Genomic DNA, 17,611 nt, shown 5'->3' on the forward strand with positions numbered 1-17,611 from the left:
TACCCTCTCCTTTGTGCTGTTATTGTCATACAAATCACACCTTCATGCACTCTATGCCAATCAACACAGATTTATAATTATTGCTTTATACAGTTGTCTTCTAAATCCAATGGGAGGAAAAACATGTTCTAGTCAAAAATTGTTTTCATTATCTTTTATATTTACCTATGTAATCACTTTCACCACTGCTCTTATTTTGCCATGTGGATTTGAGTTTTTGTCTAGTACCTTTTCATTTCAGTCTAAAGAATTTCTTTTAGGATTTCTTCGATGGCAAGTCTCTGCTTCCTGTAAATTCTTGGTTTTTACTTATGAGGGTATTTCTTAATTTTTCTATCAATTTCAAATTTTTGTTGTTGTTGTTAAATACAGAATTCTTGGTTGGTAACCTCTTCCTCTCCCCAGCTACCTAGCATTTTGAATATGTCATATAAGTGCCTTCTGGCCTCCATGATTCTGAGGACAAAGCCATTAATCTTATTGAGGATTCTTTATATGTGATGCTGCTTTCCATATTCTCTTTGTCTATTTTTGACAGCTTGATTAACATGTGTCCAGCTATGGATTTCTTTGAGTTTATTCTACTTGGAGTTCATTGAGCTTCTTAGATGTGTAGAGTCATCTTTTTCATCAAATTTGGGATTTTTTGGCCATTAATTTTCAAATATTTTTTTCTGTCCATTTTTCTCTCTCCTCTTCTTCTGTGAGTTCTATTATGTGTATGCGGACAAATGTGATGGCATCCCACAGGTCTCTGAGGAGCTCTGTTTATTTTTCTTCATTAGTTTTTTCTTTCTGTTCCTCATACCGGATAATCTCAATTGTCTTCAAGTTTACTGTTTTTCCTTCCTGATAAAACCAGTTGTTGAGCTCCCTCCCTCTTTCATTTCAGTTATCATACTTTCCTTTTTGGTTTTTTTTTTTATACTTTCTCTTTATTGATATTATCTATTTAATGAGATATTATTGCTATATTTTCCTTTAGTTCTTCAGACATGACTTTCCTTAGTAATTTGAACATATTTTAAATAGCTGATATAAAATTTTTCTCTAGTTAAGTCCAACATCCGGGATTCCTTAGGAACAATGACTATTTAACTACTTTTTACCTGTTTATGAGCTATACTTTCTTGTTTCTTTGAATGTCTCATCCTTTTTCTGTTGAAAACTGGACATTTAAAATAACATAATGTGGCACTTCTGAAAATCATATCCCCTCACTCCTGCCAGGGTTTGTTGTTTTTGTTGTTTGTTTATTTACTTTCCTGAACTAATTTTGTAAGTCTGTATTCTTTGTCATGTATGGCCACTGAAGTCTCCACTCAGTTAATTTAGTGGTGATCTAATGATTAGACAGGGATTTCTTTAAGTGCTTGTAACCAATAATTCTCCCAGTCTTTGCTGGAGGGCTTTGGGTGGTGTGGGAACATGCCTTCAACACTCAGCCAAGCAGAAGATGCTCTATCTTAGCCATCACTTCATACTTGCTCAGGGCCTCATGGTCAGTCAGAGGTGAGTGTTTAGGACCTTTCCATTTCTTCCCTTGGCATGTGTACAAGGCTGGGCATGTTCACAGCCCTGTACCAGCATGTAGCCTTCTAGACTCTCAGAGATATTTTGGAGATTTTCAAAGGTTACTATGGACATCTTATTTCCCAGCTGCTTCTTTTAAGTTTTTTTGATTAGTTTGCTGTTTGCCTACCTGCTATTGCTATCTCTAGCAAATACAATGTTAAACAATTGCTGTTGACTGTTTTTGAGAAATGTCCCTAGGGGGAAAGACAGTTTGTACTGAGCAAGCTCCGAATCAGGTAAAGTACTAGCAAACATTGTGAGGGGATTTCCAGGGAACTGCCAGACAGGTTAAATAACAATAATTCTCTGAGAATGAGGTTTTGAAAGAACTACAACTATGTTTTGACCTTTACTGTGTCTGTAAGGCTGCTTGTTTCATCATTGCCTTTATGGAGGGGAGAGTTTAGCGGAGGTTTTTACTCCGGCATTCCATTCTCATTTCCTCCTTTTCATTCCTCTCTCCTTCCTTCCTTCCTTCTTTTTAAAATAATTTATTTGCTGAAAACCCAGGCTGTTTGACTTGTAGAGTTTCCCAAGTTTGGATTTTGCAAGTTCAAAATATTCTTTATCTTCTAAAGTTCAAAGCAATGGCAACTGGATACAAAGACCTGATCTGACTTAGGTTTAATCCCTTTGTAAGACTGTAGATGGTGTTGTGTTCCTTCTATAGGAGGCACTCAAAATTAAATTAAGAGCAGAAATCTCATTCAACCAAGCCTAAACCCTCTTAGTAGGCTATTAGATAAGAAAAACTCAATATGTTGCTTTGTTGGATATAGCATTTTTCTAATGGATCTAAGACCATCCATAACCATAATAATTTTGTAGTATCTCAGTACCATACATTAATTACCTATGAGTACTAGGTTAGTGTTGCCCAGTAATAATCACAAAAGCTAATATTTATACAGTGTTTATTTTGTGCTAGGTACTATTCGACCCCCTCTTACATACTGGGCATATTTTTCATTTGTCTCCTCTTGATCCGTAGTAACATTTCCCTAAGGGCTAGTGATGTTGAACATCTTTTGTTCTTTGTCATTTGTATATTCTCTTTGGTGAAGTGCCTGTTCATGCCTTTTGCCCATTTTCTAATTGGGTGGTTTATTTTCTAATTGATGAGTTTTGAGAGTTCTTTATAAATACTCTATACATGTATATTTTGTCAGATAGGTGGTTTTCAAATATTTTCTCCTAGTATTTAGCTTGTCTTTCCATCTTCTTAACAGCATCTTTCTTTTTCTTAAATTTTATTTATTTATTTTTATTAACTTGGGGGGGTAATTAGGTTTATTTATTTATGTTTGGAGACAGCACTGGGGACTGAACCCAGGACCTTGTGCATGCTAAGCATGTGCTCTGCCACTTGAACTACATCCTCCCCCCAACAGCATCTTTCTAAGAGCAAAAGTTTTTAATTTTGATGAGGTCCAATTTGTCAGTTTTTTTCTTTGTATTTTTGGTGTCAAGTCTAAGAACCTGTTGCCTAGTCCTAGATCCCAAATATCATGTCCTATTTTTTTCTAAAAATTTATAATTTTATGTTCTACATTAATCTGTCATCCATTTTGGGTTAATTTTTGTATAAGGTGCGTTTTTTTCTTGATGGGCCCAGTACTATTTGTTGAAAAGCCTGTCCTTCCTCCATTGAATTACTATGCTGAAACGATGGCCTTAACTAGCTACACTGGCCTTTCTAGACTTTCAATGTATTTTTCTCTAGTCATAAAGTAACTAGAAAAAAACACATTTCATATATTTTATTTTGAGAGTCAGAGATTTCATTTCTTAGTAGTCTATAGGTTTTAAGAAAGGTTTGAAAGAAGTAGGAGGAAGAATAAAGAAAAGAAAGACAAGAGAGGGCCTGTATTTCAGTTTTGTTTGTTTGTTTTAACTTTTTTTTATTGAGTTATAGTCATTTTACAATGTTGTGTCAAATTCCAGTGTACAGCACAATTTTTCAGTTGTACATGAACATACATATATTCATTGTTTTTTCGCTGTGAGTGTATTTCAGTTTTGATTCCATCATTTCTTCTCCTAGGTTCCCTTGGATTGCTTTCCTACCTGTAAATAGGACCAACAGCCCCTCTTCATAGACTCCTTGTGATAAATAGCATCTCACACAGAAAGCTTCTCCCCAGGTCCTGCTGTAGTGCCCTTCTAGCCCCTGGGGGATAGACAGAAGAGCCAGGCTTCCTCTCCTGGGAATCTGTCTCTCTTCCTAAGACTGCAGGAGGCTGGACTTAGAGGCATATGTAGAGAGCAGCTGGTGAGAGGAGAGCCTGGATTAGCATATCGGATGGAAGGATGAGGGGGGCCATAATGTGCTCCCCACCCCGCCAGCCCCCAACACAGCACACCCGCCCTCCCAGCTCTGGCTCTGGAAAAGATCAGTGACGTAAATGGATTAGGAAAAGCCTGCCTGGCCTCTTCCTGCTGCCACCGCACCTGGAGATTAGTGGGTGGCAGCTTTGTCAGGGGGACAGACATTTAAATGTCAGCTTTAGTTTAAAGGAGCACTTCTAGGAAGAGAAAGGAGAGAAGACCAGCCTTCCTCACCTCCTCCTCCAGCAAATCAGTCCCGTGCTTTCCTGTGAGTCTGCACCTTTTCAAAACACAGGGCTTATTCCGTCTAGCGAGTCTCAGGCAGGTGTTAGTGATCATTAGAGACTGGGCTGGTACTGGCATCAAGTCCAACTCTGGATGTGGCAGCCGAAGAGGAAAAGACATGAATCATGCATTGGACGCAAAAGAGGTTGTTAACCCACTTTCCCAGACAGAGAGGAGAGCAGGCAAGAGACATTCCCCGGGCAAGGAAGCTCTCTGCAACAGCGCATGCCCAGCTCAGAGGGAGCCATTCTCTTGGTTCATTTGTTCATTTATTGACTTAACCCTTAATTGAAGGATTATTTATTTTTTATGTACTTATTCACTGAGAACCAGCCGAGCCCAGCCAGCCACTACCCCAGGGAATATTTCTTTAGCTTCTCTCGTGTGCCTGGCTCTGTGCCCAGCCCTGGGATTGCAAGTGATAAAACATGGGGCTGGTGTGCTGCAGAGGGGGCTGGACCATGCCTGGGCTGGCATGGTGACTGCTAGTCCAGACACGCTCCTGAGCATTACAAGGTCTCTGCCACACGCATGTCTTTGCAGGCATGAGCCTGGCCTCTGTGACTCTGGCCAGTGTCCTGCAGGTCCGGGGCGAAGCTCTGTCTGAGGAGGAAATCTGGTCCCTCTTGTCCCTGGCTGCTGAGCGACTCCTGGAAGACCTTCGTGATGGTAAGAGAGTGTGTCTGGGGCAGCTGAGTCACAGAGAGCTGAACGGGAAGCTTCCTAAACATCTCCGGATGCTGCTTCCCAATCCGTCATCAGTCCGAGATGTTAGAACGAGTAGGCAGAGGACACCCACCCACGGAGCTGCTCTGGGAAGGCAGCGCTGTCTCTGGACCCATGGCAAAGGGCAGAGTTGGAGGAAAGTCTCTGCTTCCGCCTTGGTATTGCAGCTTTTCCTGGGCATTAAATTGATAACTGGAACAAACACTGAGTGCCCAGACTCAGATGTCAACTCAGAAGTCACACGTGCTCGGGGGCTGCCGGGAGGCGGTGGAGGCTCCCCACATGGGAGATGACACACACGCAGTCAGGGTGAGAGTCCCGACGTGGGGAGCTGAAGGAAGGCTGTGCACCTGCACTCTCAGCTGCATCGTCCTCCTGAGTCTTCACTCCCTCCTTCCTGCCTTGGAGGTTCTGATGAACAGCGATAGTATGTCCAGCAGACCAGCTAACTTGGTTCCTGACTTGGTTCTAGAGAACTCAGACTTGTGCGAATTTCCAGGTGGACCTGACCTCTTTTTACCTTTTACCTTGAGATTCTTGGGTCACCTTTGAATTTGGATGCAGGGGCTAGTTTCCCAGCCACTGCTGCAGCCACCATTCCTGCCAGCAATATGTCAGGGCTGAATTCCCTCTGCTCCCTGTTTCCTCGGTCCTTGCTCACAGTCTATCCCAGAGAAGGTTCTGCAAGACACCTGCTGGGCACAGTCCCATAGATGGCCCTCCAGACGGTGGCTCTGTCTCTATACCCACATCACTGCCTTGGTTTCAGATTCCTCAGACTATGTGGTCTGCCCCTGGTCAGCCTTGCTTTCTGCGGCCGGAAGTCTTTCCTTCCAAGACCATATTTCTCATATAGAGGCAGCTCCTTTCAAGGCCCCTGAACTGCTGCAAGGACAGAGTGACGCAGAGCAGCCTGATGCATCTCAGGTAAGGCACGTGGTGTCTCTGCAGCACCTCTGGACCCGTCCTCTGGGGAAGACCTGGTCCTAGGTCGTCCCCAGCTCAGCCCCGAGGAATGGATTTAAAGAATTTTATTCCTAGGCTTTCTTTCCATCAACTTATTACCTCTTAGATGAGGACAAATGAACTTCTCTGAGCCCCAAGTTCTATATCTGTAAAGTGGGGTTAATATGACCTAATCCATCACCTTATTGTAAACATTAAAAAAAAAAAGTGCTGAAAAAACTGTAGGTCCATGGTCTGGGGCATTAGTACCATGGGCAGTATGGAGCCAAAATCCTAAAACAGACGCCAACAAGTCCTCAACCGGGATATATCGCAAGGCACGAGCAAAGATTGATTTAGCTGCAGCAAAGTTCACTGCTGTATTGTTGACATTAGTGATAAACTGGAAACAAGCTGAATGTCTGGTGAGAGCAGACATGAAATAAGACAGCATTAAAATGAAGCTGTAGAAACGTATGTAATGACTTGAAAAGAAATGAAACGTACGTATGTGCAGTGTGATCCTAGTTGTGTACACACAAACACACACACACACACGCACACACACAGTTCTAAAAACATGTCTGCAGTGATTATTCCTGGGTGGCAACATCCGTGGTGATTTTTGTTTTTCCGTAGTTGTGTTTTGCTTTTGAATAGCACAAAGTTCTGGTTAAACATTCTTTTCAATTTTAAAAAGAAGAAAGTCTAAGGAAAGAAGGATGTCAGCTAGGCACACAGTACTGGGCAGGGCATGGTGGGCGTTTAGAGGTCAGTGAATTCTGTTTCTTTCCCCTTCAAGGGAAAAGTGTGGATCTGGAAAGTCCACTCCTCCCAGGAGGCATCCTGGAACAGGAGCTGCTTTGCCTTTTGGGCTCCGAGAACAGGGCCTCAGCGGCTTACAGGTTTGGTTTGTCTGGACCCGTGTCTGACTGGTTTGTCTCCAAGTCAGATCACGACAGTGACAGCATGACAGTCACCATTGCAGGGGCCAGGGCTCTGTCACCCCACTTGCAATTACCTCAGCACCCATTCCTATACTGTCAAGATCCCTGGGGTGAATCCCTGGACTCCTGTGTTGGACACAGACTTGGGTGCCTCTCAGATTCCCTCTATTTGGGTCTTTTAGATGATGCACCACCCATACCTACACTGTGGACTCGGCTAAGAGGGCACAGCCTGAGCTGCGGGATCTGACTTTCTGAGCAACAGCTAGGCGGTCCTGCTGCTGAAACCTGAACATGCGGGGTGGGGGCGGTGCTAGTTTCCTATTGGGTGACCCTAGATTAATGGGAATGAGAGGTGGGAGGGGACTGAGAAGATAAATTCTCCTTTCTCTCTTTTCTCCTTCCTTCCTTCCTTCCTTCCTTCCTTCCTTCCTCCCTCCCTCCCTCCCTCCCTCCCTTTCTTTCTTTCTTTCTTTCTTCCTTCCTTTCTTTCTTTCTTTCTTTCTTTCTTTCTTTCTTTCTTTCTTTCTTTCTTTCTCTCTCTCCCCCTCCCTCCCTCCCTCTCTCCCTCCCTCCCTCTCTCCCTCTCTTCCTCTCTTTCTTTCTTTCTTTCTTTCTTTCTCTCTTTCTTTCTCTCTTTCTTTCTTTCTTTCTTTCTTTCTTTCTTTCTTTCTTTCTTTCTTTCTTTCTTTCTTTCTTTCTTTCTCTCTCTCTCTCCCCCTCCCTCCCTCCCTCTCTCCTTCTCTTCCTCTCTTCCTCTCTTCCTTTCTTTCTTTCTTCTTTCTTTCTTTCTTTCTTTCTTTCTTTCTTTCTTTCTTTCTTTCTTTCTTTCTTTCTTTCTTTCTTTCTTTCTTTCTTTCTCTTTCCTTTTTCGTTCGTTTGTTCATTCCTTCCTTCTTCTTTCTTCATGAACTGCTTCAGGATAGGCAAGACTTGTAGGCATTCTAGAGAAGTTCTGAGTGCAGAGGCCATGTCTGCTCTGCTTCCTGCTGTGCTCTGTGTCTTGGTACGAGGAAGTGACCTACCAGCATGAGGACCCCACACATCACCCCCATCCTTGCCTCCCTGTCCCATTTCTCCTCACCCTCATTGCCCTGGACTTGCAGCTCCTAAATGAAGTATCAGCACTTAATCCTTGCTTCAGATTCTGCTTCCTCTGGGACCCAGACTAAGACAGATCCTGAGTGCTTTTGGGGGTCTTTCCCTGTCCCTCTCAACTTGCATTGGTGAGGAATAGACATCACCTTCCTGACTGCAGCTTGGCCTGCACTGAGTGTCCTGTGAAGGTCTATTCACTCCTTTGCTCAGAGCATCCTGGAGCTGAGCTGAGCTGAGCTGGGGAACATCCTCCTTCCTCTGCTGTGGTCCTCCATGGAGAGGAGTGAGGGCTCTCAGAGTTCCAAGGCTAAAGGAGGAGCCTGAGTTAAGAACCAGGGAGATGTGTTGTGTTGCTGAGATTCTGCGCCAGGAAGATGAGAGTGAGTTTGAGCTGAGAGAGAGTCAGTGCAGTCAGGGACTGAGTCCTGAATGAACCAAACAGCAATTTTTATTGGTGGCTTAATTCTCTAGGCGTGGCATATGGGAGTGTGGCTTAAAGAGCAGAAGCCAATGACCTTGAGCCCTATTTGTTAGGCCAGGAAGCAGAGTCACCTGACCATTCTGTCTTATAGCATCCCTGCCACTCAGTTCTGTTAGTTGCTGTTCTCCTCCATTCATCCCAGGCTCCTCTCTTCATCCAGTTTGGCTCGGGTCCTGGGGGTGGTGGAGTGGGCAATCAGGACAGTGGTCTCAGGAGAGGCTGCACTCAGAATCCTCCCGCAGCCCTGATTAGGAGGATATACCTTGACTCCTCTCCTCAGGCCAACATTCAGCTCTAACCAGCACACCGAGATGTTTGCCCCACTGCTTGGAGTGTTAGTCCCAGGTGCAGGTGGAAGGTCTGGGCAGGTCTCTAAATCCAAGTCACTCATGCCACCATCAGCCCATCCTATGCTCATGGCAGACATTATTAATCGATCATGATGTTCCTTCCTACTGAGTCAGTAGTTGCCTTCTCACCACCCTTCTCCAGGCAGCAACTACCAGTGGGTTGGACTTGGGATTTGGGATGAAACCTATTGTCATTGTGACCTTAGGCCTTGCCCTAGGGCAGTTTAAGGTAGAGTCTTTGGAATCCAGGTAGGTTCCCAGATGTCGATGAGGTTTCTGGCAATGGTCAGGATCTGTTCTTGGAAATGAAGGTGCAGCTGGTGAACTAGTCACATTTATCAGAGGAGTGGTTGGCTTGTTAAGGAGCACGATTTCAGACAAAGAAGTGAACTAATTGGCATATGTGACACTGGACACATGCCCTTGACCTAAGATGTGAAAACCAAAACCCAACCCATCTGTATTAAACTCAGTCGATTGCTCAAGTAAACCACGTGTTTCTACATACCATGTTTTGTGAATTCAACATCTCCTTTTCAAAGTTCCTGGAGTCATTTCATGAAAAGAGAGATCTTAATGGAAATGTGCCTTTTCAGTTAAAATAGAAGCTTAATAATAATAATAATAATAATAATAATAATAATAATAATAATAATAACAACAACATTTATGGAGGACTTCAGAGGTGACAGAGACAGGGCTCTGGGGCCTGGGTTCAAGTTTAGGCTTTAGTTTTTATTTGGGCAAGTTCCTTAACTTGTCTTTGCTTTAGTCTCCTCCTCTGTGAAATGGGGACAATTTTAAATACCCAGGATTTGTGGTGAAGACTAAATGAGTTAATATAAGCTAAAGACTTGGAGCAAAGCTTGGTCTGTTATAAGGGCTTTCTGTCCAATAAAAACAAAACAATAATAATAATTATTATTACCATCTACAGGTACTTTTTACTCATTTTAAAGATGAAGCTCAAAGAAGTCAGATAATACTCTTCTATTATGCACCACGTTGCTTTCTGACAACATATGTTGCTTTTTAATCAGGCTGAACCAGTATGTCATGTACAGATGGCTTTGGCTACTAGAAACAGAAACCTTAAAATACAGAAGCTGGAACCACAGATAGAGTTATTATTTACTTAACAAGAAGTCTAGAGATTGGTCAGGGATTTAGTAAACATCATCAAGAATCCAGGCTGTATATTTCCATTCTACCCTCCTTAGCTGTTGTCCTTCTTGTCCTTATGCTTGTTGGCTCATGGTCACAAGACGGCTGCCATGATTCCATATATCACATCAGTGTTCAAGACAGAAAGAAAGCTGAAAAAGATGGGACCAGCCACATGTGCTCCTGTTAACAGTAAAGAACAAACTTTCTCAGAAGCCCTCTAACAGACTTACCTCACGTCTTTCACAAAAATTGAATGTCGCAGCCACTGAGGCTTTCAGCTTCTAGAGTAGGATGCAGCAAAGGTCAAGGGAGTTGCAGGTGCTTGTTGGGCTAGCCAGCCAACAATGTCTGCCACACGTGGAAATTAATTATATGTTGTTTACAGGACCACAGAATAACAGGTGACAAATCTAATCATGTGCTTTTTCTCTTGGGCAGATGCATGTCTATTCTTTAGGAATGACCCTCTACTGGTCAGCAGGGTTTCATGTTCCACCAAATCAGGTTTGTAAAAGAAGATAATCAAAGTCTTGCTAGGTCATGTCTTTGGATTTATTTAGCATTTGTTGTTGTTGTTGTTGTTGTTGTCTGTTTGTTTGTTTCTCTCTCCAGGGCAGGGACCACATCTGTTGAGCTATGTGCCATCACTCTATCCTCCTAGGTTCTAGGAAGGCATTGACAGTTGATTAAAAACCTGGTCTCACTGAATCCAGAAACAACCTCAGACTCCTACTCAACGTGGCACGCTGGGCAGCCACAATTTGGGATCGGCAAACATGATAAGACTTGTTTGCCACTCCAGCCTTGAAGAAGTAGGAAGCTAGAGGATTTTATAGATACTGAAGATACCAACTTATTGAAAGAAAAAAAAGACCATAAAGCAGCCCATCCCGAAGTGAGATACATCCATGAAAAAAGCTTCTGTGCTCAATCAATTTGGGAAAATTTTCCCTACAATATCTTCTTCTTGAAGATTTTTCAGAGCAGTTTATGAGTGACTGAGAAGGATTAAATCACAGAAACTTTTAAACTTTATCATAGCACTTTACAAAGTTTTTGACTGCAGAGTGCATACGTGTGTTTGTGTGTGTGTGTGTAAATTTTCATCTGACATCATAAGAATTCAGTACAAACTAGTGTAACAAGAACACATCCTGGAGAACTCTGCCCAGCCTGTTTGCCTCCTTGCTTTACTCCTTCCACCCCTCCCTCCCTCCCTCCTTCCCTTCCTTCCTTCCTTTCCTTCCTTCCTTCCTTCTTTCCTTCCTTCCATCCTTCCATCCTTGCTTCCTTCCAGCTCACTTTTGCCCTCTCCAATTCAACATCCCGGCACTTCCGGTGCTCTTCCTTAAGAGAAACCTAATCATGTCCCTTTCCTGTGGAATCTGTCACTGCTCCCCACTCCCTGTGGGCTTACGTTCCGCTTCTCAGCAGAGCATACCTGGAGTCCAGGATCGGTTCCTACCTGTGGCCCTGGTTCCTCTCTGGTACTCAGCCATAATCAGGACTGGCTTCGTGGGCATGTGGCCTGCATAATAGCACAGGGCCCTGCACTTGGAAGGGCCCCACACTTGATTTAATGCTCTGCTGTCACTGTCTTGAAATTCTTAACAATTTTGAACTACATTGTCCTTTTGCCCTGGGCCCTGGTCCTGCCCACAGCCTCCGTCCTTCCAGACACATGCCAGCCTTTGCCCACACTGCTCCCTCTGTCTGTGGCTCACTCCTCCACTTTTCTCCTGGTCAACCCCAGTGTGCTTTTTGAGATTCAGTTCAAATTCTTTCCCCGTCTCCCTTCTTCCTCCCCAGGCTGAGTTGGTCCCCTTCCTCTGTGTTATTGCCATGTCTTGTACTTCCTGAGACCAAAGCCCTTATCAGCCTGTACCGTCCTTGTCTCTTTAAGTGACTGTCTTTCTTATCACATGGTGCACCTCTTGAAGGCAGGGACTGTCTCCCACCTTCTGTCTCAAGTAAGTGTGCAGTCCCAGGGCCGTAAGAGGCACTCTGATGTGCAGGACTCAGTAACCTGGTTACACGTGAAGATAGGCACTCACAACTGATGCTCCAGGGCAAGGAATGGTGGTGCAGCTTTCATCTGGAAAATGACTTGCAGTGTGGGTGAGTGGGAGAAAACGCCTGATTGTGAGTCTGAACTTGAGACCTTCCCAGTGTAAATTGTGGCCATTTAAACTCAGGAGGGAAGTGTTTAATAAAACACCTAATGTTTCTTCTGCTTGATGTGTACATGTGACATAAAGTTCAACCAGTGATGACTGACTGACCTTATGCTGAACGCTGGAGATTCCGAAGCGAAAAAGCCACAGTCCTTGTGCTCCTGGAGCACCTATTCTAGGGTAAAGGTCCAGTGAGACCCACCTAAATCATCTGAGAAAATGACAAGCTGCCCAGATGCTCGTGAGTTAAAAGCTGCTCTCCCATGTGCTCTGGGTGCTTGGCATAGGCGGAAATCCATTTCGTCAAGCATCTGTCTTTTGTAGACATTACAAGCACATGGTCAGAGTCACTGCCAGGCACTGAAGGACTTTCCAGATGAGAAAGCAGCAGACTACACACAGCTGGTGCAGAGATCATTGCTCAGCATTTTGTGGCCTCAGTAATGTCTCTGGTACCCCTCCCGAAACTCCCTGGAAGGAGTGGCCACCTGTCTAGTTAATGAGAACATCTGTTCCCAGTCGTCCCCACCGCACACCTGCCAAGGCGGTGGACTCAGCGGCTGCCCCTCTGCTCTCCAGCCCCTGCAGCTCTGTGAGCCCCTGCACTCCATTCTGCTGACCATGTGCGAAGACCAGCCCTGCAGGCGGCTGTCCCTGCCATCCATCCTGGAAGCTTGTCGGGTTCACTGGGAAGAAGTGACTGTCTACCCAGCCTCTGCCAATCTCCACATCAGACAGCTGGTTGGCATGGTTCTGGGCACCACCTCCCAGGTCAGTGTAGATCTGCGCTTTCCAACCCGGGAGCCACCAGCCGCGTGTGGCTGTTGAAATTCAAATTTGCCAAGTTTGAAAGGAGGTCAAAGAAAACACGCAATTCCTTAGCGACACCAACCACATTTCAAGTGTTCAGTAGCCACTTGTCGCTGGTGAGGACCATACCGGACAGGGCAGATCTAGAATGTTTTTTATGTGTTGGGTTTGGTTTGCTATTTTGTTGAGAATTTTTGCATCTATGTTCATCAAAGATATTGGCCTGTAATTTTCTTCTTTGGTTTTGTCTTTGTCTAGTTTGGATATCAAGCTGATGGTGGCTTCATAGAACTGGTTTGGGAGTGTTCCCTCCTCTTCAGTCTTTCAGAAGAGTTTGAGAAGGATCAGCATGAGTTCTTCTTTGTATGCTTAGTGGGATTCCCCAGTAACGCCATCTGGTCCTGGACTTTTGTTTGCAAGGAGTTGTTTATTTTTTTGTTTATTACTGGTTGTCTTTCACTTCAAGTGAAATCAGTCTGTTCAAATTATCTATTTCTTCTTGATTCAGTTCTGGTGGACTATATGTTTCTAGAAACTTGTCCATTTCTCTAGGTTGTCCAATTTGTTGCCATATAGTTGTTCATAAACAGGGCAGATCTAGAACGTTCCTGTTATTACAGTTCTGTTGGGCAGTGCTGGTGAAGACCTTTGGGTGAGCCTAGATTTCTAACGTGACTAAGATCCTGGGGATCTTTGAAAAAGCCTCTTTATGTAAAAACGATCACATTTATAACTCATGAACTCATTCACCTATCAAAAGTCAACCCTAGCCCTTGCACTAGAAGCTTTCCTTGACCATGCCTATGTGGTCCCTAGCCACTCCCTCCCCTCTGCTATCTTGTACCTGCAGAGGGTCCCCTTGCTGTGCCTGTCGCCCTGGGCTGCTTGCTGCCCTGTGGCTCACATGAGTCTGGCTCATAGTAAGCATTTGACTTACATTGGGTCTCCTTGAAGCAAAGCCAGCGATGGGCATTCTTGGGCAAGTTAGTTATTGGGGAAGTGCTCCCAGGAGTGGGAGTGATGGAAGGTTGGGGGACAAGCCGAGTAAGGAAGTGGTCTCCGGTGGAGACCACCTCTACCTGATCCCACAAGGAGATCTGGAGCAGGATTTTCACAAGTGTTGGTCCCCCTTGAGGCCAGGACAGAGGTGGGGCTCATGTGAGGCAAGTGAGGTGCCAGCTGGGCAGCATGGCCCTTGTCCAGAGAGCGTGTTGGGGAATTGAGACCAACACTAACACAGGAGTCGTGTGGATGGAGAGGAGAGGACGCTGGTGGGATGCTGCCCACAGTCAATCAGAAAATGCCTCTCCCATCCTACCCTCCTTCTTGGACCCTTTTTCTCTTTGGCTTGTAAATATGTTGCTCCTATTCACTGAGCCCGAGGATTTGATGGGAAAGAAGGGGGTCTATTTATTTGAAAGATGCTAGGGTCTACCATGCATTGGTGTGTCGTTGTCCCCCACACTGTGCAGCCTTGCCATCAGGAAATCAGAAAATGATTTCCATCACTTATTCGACACTCACTGGGGCACTGAACTAGGTGAGCTACAATGGTGCATATAGCACATGGTGAAGGCGGGAGAGACAGACAAGCAAGCAAACTCACTATAACATCGTGTAATACAGGCAGATGTGAGTAAAGTGATGAGGAAAGGTGATGAGAGGACATTTATACCTGCCCTGAGAGCAGAGTGGAGAGGGTTAGAAGTGGAGAGGATGTAGCCCTGGGTCTTGGTGGCACAGGGGAGCTCATCAGGGAGACCCTAGCCCATGGAGGGGACCCATGAGCAAAGGCACAGGTGTGCATGGGGGGGGCGGGATGAGGGAACCACCTGTAGGACGTGTGGGTAGTGGGCACAGAGCTGGTTCTGGTTGCTGCCGTGCACATTGCTGGGCTCCCACTGGGTAGGACAGACATTTCCACACTGACTCAAACTGACAGCCAGGCTGTATGTATCTATGTAAATAACCCCCTTTGACTTTGGGATACCGATGTGCAACATACTTGACCTTCAGGTGGAGCGGAGGGCTGTGGAAGAAAGCTCTTCCGGGCAGCGGGACAGGAGCTACCTGCTCAGGAACAGGCTGCATCAGGCGAGCCACGAGAGCCCAGCCGCGCAGGTCTTGGGGTGTCTGCATCCCTGTAGAGGTAGGTCCAGCGCCCTTTGGGTTTTTTAGACTCTTTTAAAAAAATTGTTTTGCTTTTTTTTCTTGGGGGAGCTGGTAATTAGGTTTACTTGTTTTTAGCGGAGGTACTGGGGATTGAACCCAGGAACTTGTGCATGCTAAGCATGTACTCTACTGCCTGAGCTCCTTTTTTTTTAAATTGAGTTTTAACTGTCCAAGTTGCTAAAACAAATTTAAACAAACAACAAGAAAGAAAAATTGTCCTTCAATTGATTTCTAGGTGGAGTGAAAAGAAAGCCAATTTGTGAAAGATTGTTTTTGTTGCTCCAGGTGTGTTAGGTAAAGAAGGGCTTTTTAGAATAATCTTCATGCCTTCTATTGTTCTCTACTTTTCACCTGAATCTAAGATTCTTTAAAAAATTAATGTTACTGTCTGTTGTCCCTAAGACAAGCTACTCTTTGCTGTCAGGTTTTATCTTTCCCTCTAGAAACTCCCCAGGCCCTCTGTGATTTATTTCCATTTCCATTTCTCACATGAGGAAACAGACTCAGAAAGGTCAAGTAACTTTGTCAACGTCACACAGCTAGTAACTTGTGATGCTGATACCCACACCCCAGGCTGCTTAATTCAAGAGATCCATGCTCTTTGCCTCTGCCTGTGCCCTCTACCATGCTGCTTGGTTAGTTTCAGAGAGAAACACAGAGACCCAGAGCTCCCCAGAGCCCAGACTGAGCGCCGCAGCTCACAGTCACTGCAGCCTCTCTGTTAACAGGTGAGCAGCAAGGTGTACCGGGCAGTGAATTTGGTGTGGGATGTGGGTGTGGGAGTTGCTGTACTTTGCTTTCTTTTTTCTTTCCTTTTTTAAAAAAATTGAAGTATAGTCAATTTACAATGTTGTGTTAATTTCTGGTGTGCAGCATAGTTATTCAGTTATATATATATATATATTCCTTTTCATATTTTTTTCATTATAAGCCATTACAAGGTATTGAATACAGTTCCCTGTGCTATACAGCAGGACCTGTTGTTTATCTATTTTATATATAGTAGCTAGTACTTACAGATTCTGAATTCCCAATTTATCCCTCCCTATCCTGTTTCCCCTCAGTAACTATAAGTTTGTTTATTTTAGTGAGTCTGTGAGTCTGTCTCTCTCTGTTTTGTAAATAAGTTCGTGCCTTTTTTTGTTTTGTTTTGTAGATTCCACATATAAGTGACATCATATGGTACTTGTCTTTCTCTATCTGGCTTACTTCACTTAGTATGACGATCTCCAGGTCCATCCACGTTGCTCCTGCTTTTTTTTTTTTTTCTGATTATTAAAAATGAGAAGTCCCTGGCTTTGCCAGAACAAGCTCACCCTATTCCACTGGCAGGTGAAAAAGCCACATTGAAGCAGATATGAAGTCAAGGTGATGAGGGGCCTGATGGCAGCTGTGCTGTCAGGGCATTCTGTCTCCTCTGGGACCCAAGTTCAGGCTCAGGTATAGAACAGTGTGCTTCCATGTTGTTGGGATGATCTATTGTCACACAAAGCTGCATAACAAATAGTCACAAAATGCAGGGGATAAGCGCAGTGGTTAATTTAGCTCTGAGTCTGTGAGCTGGGAATGTTGGCTGTGCGCAGGTAGGAGGGGCTTCTGGACTCTGCTGGACGCCCGTGTGCATCTGTGATCAGCTGCAGCTCGGCTGGGCAGCTCCACTCCGGGGGGTGGGGGGATCTTGTCTAGGTGAGCCCTGGCTCTTCACCAGCAGGCTAGCTAGCCCGGGATTGTTCTCATGACGGTGGCAGTGTTAAGAGAAGGAGGGAGGGAAGGAGAAAAGAAGAGGGAGAGAAGATACCGCCCCAGAACCTCCAGAACTAGCCCTCGCCCTTTACCACTTCCACCTCATCCTATTGGCCACAGCAAGGCCAGATTCAAGGAGTAGGGGACAGACTCCACCTCCTGATGGGAGGAGGGGCAAACTCACTGTACAGGGCATGGATCAGGGAGAAGAATTGTGGCTGTTTTTGGAATCAATCTAACAAATCTGCTCAAAAGCCACATGGGCCCATATCGTCCCGGACCTGGAACATTATGCATTTTGAAGCTTTATTTATATATGTATTAACTTGTTGTCCCCCATGGTTCAGCCAAAGGCTATAGGCAGCTTGATGTCAAATACACAGCTGAAAAAAAACTTAAAAAAATAAACCAAACCAACAAACAAGGTGGGGGAGGGTATAGCTCAGTGGTAGAGCGTGTGTTTAGCATGCACAAGGTCCTGGGTTCAATCCCCTGAACCTCCATTAAAAAAAAAATACACAACTGCAACCTTGATGAGAGGCTGCAGAGTTCATCTTACAATGCTTTTTTCTCTATTTAAAACTCTATTTTTTAAAAGGAACCCCCCTACACTATTGGTGGGAATGTAAATTGGTACAGTCCCCATGGAAGTTCCTTAAAAAACTAAAAATAGATTTACCATATGGTCCAGCAATCCCACTCCTGGCCATATACACAGAGAAAACTTTAATTTGAAAAGATACATGCACCCCAATGTTCATAGCAGCACTGTTTACAACAGCTAAGGCATGGAAGCAACCTAAATGTCCA

At 44.6% G+C, this 17,611-nt stretch overlaps 1 protein-coding gene across 1 annotated transcript in view; it reads left to right on the plus strand.

Moving 5' to 3' along the window:
- LOC140685370 (FERM and PDZ domain-containing protein 2-like) overlaps nt 1-17,611 on the plus strand; it is a 98,006-nt gene that overhangs the window by 31,573 nt on the left and 48,822 nt on the right. Inside the window, exons 4-9 of the mRNA XM_072972398.1 lie at nt 4,732-4,857; nt 5,684-5,841; nt 10,341-10,406; nt 12,656-12,847; nt 14,903-15,035; nt 15,699-15,786. Of these exons, the coding sequence (XP_072828499.1) occupies nt 4,732-4,857; nt 5,684-5,841; nt 10,341-10,406; nt 12,656-12,847; nt 14,903-15,035; nt 15,699-15,786 (763 nt within the window). The remainder of the gene's footprint in view (nt 1-4,731; nt 4,858-5,683; nt 5,842-10,340; nt 10,407-12,655; nt 12,848-14,902; nt 15,036-15,698; nt 15,787-17,611) is intronic.

Source organism: Vicugna pacos, chromosome 11, assembly GCF_048564905.1.
Source record: "Vicugna pacos chromosome 11, VicPac4, whole genome shotgun sequence".
Classification (NCBI taxonomy): Eukaryota; Metazoa; Chordata; class Mammalia; order Artiodactyla; family Camelidae; genus Vicugna; species Vicugna pacos.